This window comes from Corvus kubaryi, unplaced genomic scaffold (genome assembly GCF_017639235.1).
Source record: "Corvus kubaryi isolate FWS band 111438036 unplaced genomic scaffold, C.kubaryi_AGA036_p1.0 37152, whole genome shotgun sequence".
Taxonomy (NCBI): domain Eukaryota; kingdom Metazoa; phylum Chordata; class Aves; order Passeriformes; family Corvidae; genus Corvus; species Corvus kubaryi.
The window spans coordinates 380,926-388,100 of NW_024581040.1; the positions used below are offsets into that span (position 1 = coordinate 380,926).

The 7,175-nt window shown below is 62.9% G+C and overlaps 1 protein-coding gene across 1 annotated transcript in view; it reads right to left on the bottom strand.

The window, feature by feature from the left end:
* Positions 1–731: 731 nt before the first annotated feature.
* The window catches only part of FMNL1 (formin like 1), a 17,604-nt gene continuing 11,160 nt past the window's right edge, over positions 732–7,175 (bottom strand). The window contains exons 16-28 of the mRNA XM_042021555.1: positions 7,038–7,172; positions 6,803–6,924; positions 6,145–6,347; positions 5,425–5,659; positions 5,274–5,342; positions 5,080–5,160; positions 4,417–4,546; positions 4,166–4,329; positions 3,826–3,927; positions 3,459–3,551; positions 3,154–3,277; positions 2,806–2,893; positions 732–2,198 (exon numbers count right to left, since the gene is read on the bottom strand). Coding sequence (XP_041877489.1) covers positions 1,955–2,198; positions 2,806–2,893; positions 3,154–3,277; positions 3,459–3,551; positions 3,826–3,927; positions 4,166–4,329; positions 4,417–4,546; positions 5,080–5,160; positions 5,274–5,342; positions 5,425–5,659; positions 6,145–6,347; positions 6,803–6,924; positions 7,038–7,172 — 1,790 coding nt within the window. The 3' untranslated portion in view covers positions 732–1,954. The remainder of the gene's footprint in view (positions 2,199–2,805; positions 2,894–3,153; positions 3,278–3,458; positions 3,552–3,825; positions 3,928–4,165; positions 4,330–4,416; positions 4,547–5,079; positions 5,161–5,273; positions 5,343–5,424; positions 5,660–6,144; positions 6,348–6,802; positions 6,925–7,037; positions 7,173–7,175) is intronic.

The window sequence follows — 7,175 nt, forward strand, 5'->3', positions numbered from 1 at the left end:
GCTGAAGAGGCAGCACTAACTTTGATGGATCTAAGCCCAGGCTTTGCTGAGTATCCTGGCATCTCTCTCCTTCCAAGCAGTCCCTTGTTCTCCCTCTGTCCCATTGTGGGGGATTTGCTGCACTGGGAGCTGCTCAGTCTTGCCTTGGGAGGTGCAAGGGTGAGGCAGGCAGGGCTCTGGGGATCCCCTCACACCTCCCAGTGCTGCAGCCCCTCTGCTGCTGCTGCTGCAGGAGCTGTATGTCTGCACGGAGCTGGATCCTTCCTGTAAGCGAGCCCAGCGGGCTGGGGGGCTGTGGCCGGGCTGCTGAGCGAGGACAGTTATCTTGAAACACATTTTTTGTGCTGTCATGCACCCACGTGTCTGTGCTGTGAACAGACCTCAGATCCGTTGTCCTCAAAAAATGGTGGGTGGTTGGTTGCTAGAATTCCAGACTGGTTTGGGTTGGAAGGGACCCAAAGATCATCTTCCACCCTCTCACCTCCCACTATCCCAGGCTCCTCCAAGTCCTTTCCAACCTGGCCTTGGACATTTCCAGGGATCCATGGGCAGCCACAGCCACTCCCTCCATCTTTCCATCCCTCCCTTCATCTTCCCCCCCTTCCTCCCTTCTTTCCTCCTTCCCTCTCTCCCTTCCTCCCTCCATCCTTCCCTCATTCCATCTTTCCTTCCTTTTCTCCCTCCCTCCATGACAGCATCGCCCCCCCATGCAAACCCTTCTCCCAGACAAGTCCTTTATCCTCTGAGACATTTTATTACCAGTTCTGCTTTAGATTAAACAGGCCTTCAGTATATAAAAATAATGTATACAAATGAGCAGTTAATGGTTTACATTTCTGGCTTAAAGGCATTTATAAGTTACACATTCATTTCCCATCCGTCCCCGGACACGGAGCCGGCGCTGAAGCAGCTTAAATACAGCAGGAAGCAGCGGCTGCTCTGGCTAAAGCTGGGACCAGCGGGAAGGGACAGGAGGAGGGAGGCGCGTCCTCGCATCGGGACGAGCGGGGGCCGTTTATGAAGCGAATGCACCGAGAGGTTTCATTGCGGCTCTGCGGGCTCGGGGGTTACTCAGCAGCAGCGGCGCAGGGGAGGGAGCGACAGTCGGGTCCAGTGCGGTACCGAGAATCTCGTGCGGCTCTCGGGCCCCTCCTGCCTGGTGGCAGCAGGGACCCCGCAGCCTTTGGGATCGCGGTTGCTGCGGGGCTGGAGGCTGCCGGCGTCTCCTGCGTGTCCCACCCCGGGCTGACAGTCCCGGTTTATCCCAGAGGCTCCAGCTCCGACAGTGCAGGTGGATGCTGGTGGGCGGAGGTGCCACCACCTCGCAGGGGCTCGTCCCTGCTGCTGACTGTCGCAGCTACGGAGCCTCTCCTGCGGCGAGGAACAGCCCAGCGCTGCTCGCCACAGCCTTGGGGGCACCCTGTGTGGGGGTGTTCCCATCCTTGCTGCCGCAGCACAGAGAAATTTGAAGGAAGACACAAAATCATGTAAAATAGCACCGCTGCCAGCCGGTGGGGCCGGGAGGTGCCCAGGGTGGGAGCTTTGCAGCAGCTCTTCGCTGGCTCTGCAGCGCAGGAGAACGCGGATCTCGAGGGGCTCTGCGGGGCCGGAGGAGGCGGGGGAGATGTGCGGGGACCGCCGTGTCCCCGCTGGCACCCCCTCCCCTCCCGCAGCGGCAATCAAAGGCACCAGCAAGCTGAGGAGTGGGACACGCCGGTGCGCAGGGCTGGCCCCGCGGCTGGCGTGCGAGGGAGCAGCGCCGGGGTAGGGATGGGACAGCCCCTCTTTTCCTTCCAGGACAAGTTGGGGCCCTTTCTGTGCTTCCCCCTCCCTGTCCGTAGCCAGGAGGGTTCCCCAGCCCCGCCAGCCTGGGGAGAGGAGCTCAGGGACATCGCCAAGCAAGCGCCGGGGGTGCCCGTGCCAGACCCCAGGCGGGCAGGGTGGAGCTGGCACGTTAAGCGGCTGGAGAAGCTCGGAGCAGGCACTGTCCCTCCACCCCGCCGAGCCCCGGGCTGCGGGACTGACATCCTGCGGTCCCATCTGTGTCGGGAGGATGGTCCTGCCCCGGTCCCGGAGCTGCAGGGACGGCGCCGGTCACAGCGCGATGTCCGGCGTCGCCTGCAGGCTCTGCCCCGCCGCGCGTTTCTTGGCGCTGCCGCGGGCCTTGTCCCCCCGCCGGTACGGGTTGTTCCGCAGATCTGCACCGGGGGAAGCGCAGGGGCTGCGTGAGCTTCACTGCCCACCCGGGATGGCTGGGATCACCCATCACAGACACATGGAATGGTTTGGGTTGGAGGGACCCTAAGGCTCATCCAGTGGCCCTGCCACGGGCAGGGACACCTTCCACTATCCCAAGGTGCTCCAAGACCCGTCCAACCTGGCCTTGGACACTTCCAGGGACCCAGGGGCAGCTACAGCTTCCCTGTGCCAAGGTTCACCCTCACAGGAATGAATTTTTCCGAACCTTCAACCTAAAACTCTCCTTTTAAACTTTTAGTTTAAAACCCTTCGTCCCTGTCCTGTCTCTGCCCGGGATCGCCCCTCTGGGTATGAGGATACTCAGGAGGAGCCAAGAGCCGCACGCAAGGACGGGAGGAGCAGCAGCTACGAACAATCAGCCCGTGGGACCGCGACCCTCGGCTCTCGGAGCCCAGCACAGCACCGAGGGCTGATCCCGGGTGCCCCCGGGGTTGGGGTTCAGCGTGGGGCAAATCCGGCCACACACCTGGAGAAACCCCGGCGGGGAGGGGGAAGCCCGGCAGCCTCCGCCCCCCTGCGCCGGCCCCGCGGCCCCACGTTACCTACAGAGGGCTCTCCTCGTTGAAGCTCATGTCGCAGAAGAGCCGGGACGAGCGTTTGCCCGTCCGGGCCGTGAAAGGGACAGTTTTGAGAGCTGAGCAGAGCGATCCAGAGACAGCGAGGAGGAGCAGGAGGAGGAGAGAGGAGGAAGAAGCAGAAGAGGAGGAAGAGATATGAGACAGGGCAGGGAGCACTCGGCAGCTTTGCCATGTGGGATGGGAAGGTGCTGCTGGTAGGGTTGGTCCCAATGATGGGGCTTGGTGACCCTCCAGCTCCTGTGACAGCCCCTGCAGCCCTCAGCTTTGGGTCTGTGATGCGGGGACACCTGGCTGCTCACCTGAAATCATCTCTCACCTGAAATTATATCCTCGATGGCCCCATCTTTGCCTTCGTAGATGAGCGGCTCCTTCACCATCTGCCTCTTCTTCAGCTCAGCAATCATGTCCATCTGCTGCCTCCTGGCCTTCTGGACAGGCAGCTGGGGAGGGAACAGGGCGGTTGAGTGGTGTGATCACACCCCAGAGGAGATGGGGTATCCTCACCTTCACCTCCCACCCAGCTCTCCCTCCCCAGGACCCGTTTAGTCCTTCCCCACCACTCAGCCCGCTCAGGGCTGGGGCTGGGACCCCACCAGGACACAGATATGGGGGCGTCTTCACCTCGGGCTGTTGCTCGCTGCCAGGGGAGCCGGATTCCGCCTCTTTGGCCGCAGCCTCTTGTTTCTTCCACAGCTCGATGTCCTGCTCTGCTTTCTGGGGAGAGGTGCAGGAAGGGTGTGCTGAGCCAGGGGAGTCCAGGACTGCAGCCCCCCTCCTTCCTCCCCTCACAGCCCCCAGCTCACCCCAACCCAGTTCCAACATCTCTGACCATCCCAAAGGCATTCCCGAGCCCCAGGGTCTCCTGGCCCCACGAGCCCAAGCCTTGCCTGTGGCTTCTGCTGATTGCTCCCAAGTGGGGTCAGATGCCCCGAATCTCCTCCCCAAATCTCCTCCTCAGAAACAGAGAGGAGGAGATGCCCCCTCCTACCTTGTAGGCTCTGATGAAGCGCATGAACATGGGGAAGAAGGTGGTGGGGGGACTGGTCTTGGGGTTCTCCCCGAAGTACTCCACAGCTGACTCATATGCTTCCTGTGGGCAGAGACACCCGATCCGCGGGCTGGGGCTGGGCAGCGGTGCACATCGCGTGCCGCCTCCTTCCAGCCTCTCCCACCTCCCCATCCCGCCCCATATCCCTCCTGGCTGTCCCACCAGAGCCACATCCCAAACAGGAGCCTCTCCCATGGGGCAGAGGTGTGAGCAGAGGCCACCCCAGGGTGTCCCCATGCAGGGGACTGCCCCCACGACCCTGCCCCACCCCAGCACCCACCTTGGCGGTTTTGCTGTCAGCCTGCAGCTTCTCCATCACCTCCGAGTTGACCTTGAGGAAGTCCTTGAGCACGGGGCTGTCGTCCTGTCTCATGAACTCCCTGCGGGTCAGCTCCATGCCCTGCTGCAGGCTCCGCACGTCCTGCAGGACGCCGTCCAGGGACACTGCAGGAGGGGAGCAGTGCAGGGTCGGGGCAGGCTCAGAGTGCCAGGGGCTGCCTCGACCCCCAGCCCGGGACCCGTGGGCACTACCTGTGCCTGCCTTGTCGAGGAAGTGCAGCTCGGTGTGGAAGCCGGTGAGCTCCGGGTACTTCTCCATGATCACCCGCACCAGGTAATGCAGCAGCGTCTGCTTGCGGTCTGTCGACTTCATCTCCAGGAGCTGGGGCAGGGCAGAGTCAGCCCCGACCCGCAGCCACCACGCCCCCACCCTGCCCGGGGCTGCCTCTGGTGGCTGGGTCTGCATCCCTCCATCCCCCAGCCAGGTCTGCATCCCTCCGTTCCTATGGCTGATTCCCATCTTTCTCCATCTCCATGGCTGGGTCTGCATCGCTCTGTCCCCACACCTGGTTCCCATCTTCCTTCATCCCATCCTTCCTCCATCAAGGTCCTTGAATCCTTTAACCTCTCCACATCAGGTCTCCATCCGTTCAACCTCATTCCTATATCTCCATCCCTCTACGTCCTCCCCCTGCCTCTCCAACCCTATACTCAGTCTCTTCATCCCTCCATCCCCACAGCTCAACCTCATGTTCCTCATCCCTACTGCTGGTCCTTGTATCCCTCCCCACAGCAGGCTCCTGTGTCCTTCCATGCCTACAGCTGATCCTTGTGTCCCTCTGTCCCCAGGGCTGGTCCCTGGCAGTGGCAGTGCCCCCGATCACCCCCACACCAGGCACCCCATGCCGACCCTACCGCGTCGAGGCTCTGCAGCCGGAAGCCGTAGGCAGCTCCACGCTTGCTGCTGTTCATGTAGTTCCCGAAGGCCAGGACGATCTGCAGGGACACCACGGCTTGGGGACACAGGGCCAGGAGGGCGCAGTGCCTACAGACACCCTGCCAGCACTGGGTGTGCACCCATCGGGGCCACTTCGCCCCAAAGCCCTCACCTCGAGGATGTGGCGCAGTTTGCTGGAGGACTTGAGGGACATGGAGGCGGCGATGATGGCGTTGAGTTGCTGTGGGAGGGAGGGAAGGTTTGAGTGTCGCCGCAGGAGCCGCCCCCGCGCAGCCCCCGCCCCGCCCGTCCCCGGCACACACCGGCATGAGCAGCTGGGCTGTGTCACCGAAGCTGCCCAGGAAGATCATGACGTTCATGCGCTCGGCCAGGCGCGGGATCTTGCTGAAGCGGATCATGAACTGGTCCTCGTCCGAGAGCTCCTCTGGCGGCTGCTGGTCGCGCTCGAACTTCCCGATCAGGGTCCGCTCGTACTCGGTGGGCAGGAAGCGCAGCAGCAGCTCCAGGAAGTCGAGGCTCAGGACTTGCTGGTCGTACCTGCAGGGAGGGGACACCCCTGGCACTGTCAGACCCTGCCGCAGGTCCCGAACATCCTTCCGCCCCCACAGCTGGTTCCTGCATCGCTCCATCTTTCTATACCCGGACCCTGCATCTCTCTATCTCTCCATATGGATCCCTCCATCTCTCTGTCTTTGGTCCCCACATCCCTCCATCTCACATCTGGTTCCTGCATCCCTCCCTCTCTCTGCATCTGGTCCTGCACCCCTCCATCCCCACAACCGGTCTCTGCGTCCCTCTGTCTCTCTGTCTGGCCCTCACAGTCCTGTGTCTCGTATCTCATTCCTGCGTCTCTCCATCCCTGCATCTGATCCCTCCATCTCTCCATCCCTCTGTATCTTGTCCCTGCACTCCCACACTGATCCCTGCATCCCACCAAACCCCCACCATCCCAACCCCTTGGTCCAGCTGGGCTGCGCCCGACCTTATCCCGACCTTGCTCCACCCCGGGGGGGAGCACTCACGTCTCGATGGCCGTGCAGATGTCCTGGACACTGCGGCCGCCCTTGCGCAGGGTGATGGCCAAGTTCTTGGCCCGGTTGGACTCCATGAGGGTCACCTTGCAGGGGGCCTTCTGCGTGGCCTTGGCCTTGAGGGCACTGATGTCCAGGGCGGGGCCCTGCGCCTTGGTCTTGAACTGCTCCTCAAAGTCACTCATGTCCAGCTCCTGTGGGGACACAGGGCTGTGGGCACGGCAGGGAGGTGGCACGGGACATCCGCGGTGAGGATGGGGCCAGAGGAACGGGATAAGGATGAGAGGAGGATTGAGGTGAAGCAGGGGAATGAGGATGGAACAAGGGGACAAGTACAGGGCCAGGCGAGGGGACGGGTGGGATAAGGCGGGGGTGAGGGGACCAGAGGATGGAGATGAGGAAGAAGAAAAAGACAGATGTGAGGATGAGGATGGAGCAAAGGGACAAGGACAGGGACAGAGGAGAAGCACGCCTGATCCCATGCTGTCCCTCTCCATGGTGCTAAGGAGTTTTCCTGACCTCCGGCTCCTCCTGCAGCCCTGTGACACCGCAGGCGGGTGCAGGGTGGGCACGAGGCACCGTCAGCATGGCCTGGGGCACTGACCCACCCAGGCACCCTGTGCCCGGCCCCTCGTCCCCGAGTGCTCACCTGCAGCACCTTCTCGTCGTTGAGCTCGGTGAAGACGGTGCCGTCGATCTGGCTCGGCTTCAGGGCCACCCAGTTGAAGACGGGCATGCGGAACTTGGTCTGGATCGGCTTCTTCACCTTCACTGCAGGGTCACAGGCAGGGGGGGGCACGTCACAGGGGGGGGTCCCAAACCCACTCCAGGGTGCCCCCAGACCCCTCCAGGGAACATCCCCACCATCCCTGGGCCACACTCACCTGAACTGTTGGCAGTGGGGGGGGCACCCGGCCCGGCTGGGGGCTCCCCACCGAGGGGTGGGGGTGGTGGAGGGGGGGGCACGGGCCCCTCCAGCCCCCCCGGGAGCGGTGGGGGGGGTGGCGGCACTGGGGCACCCG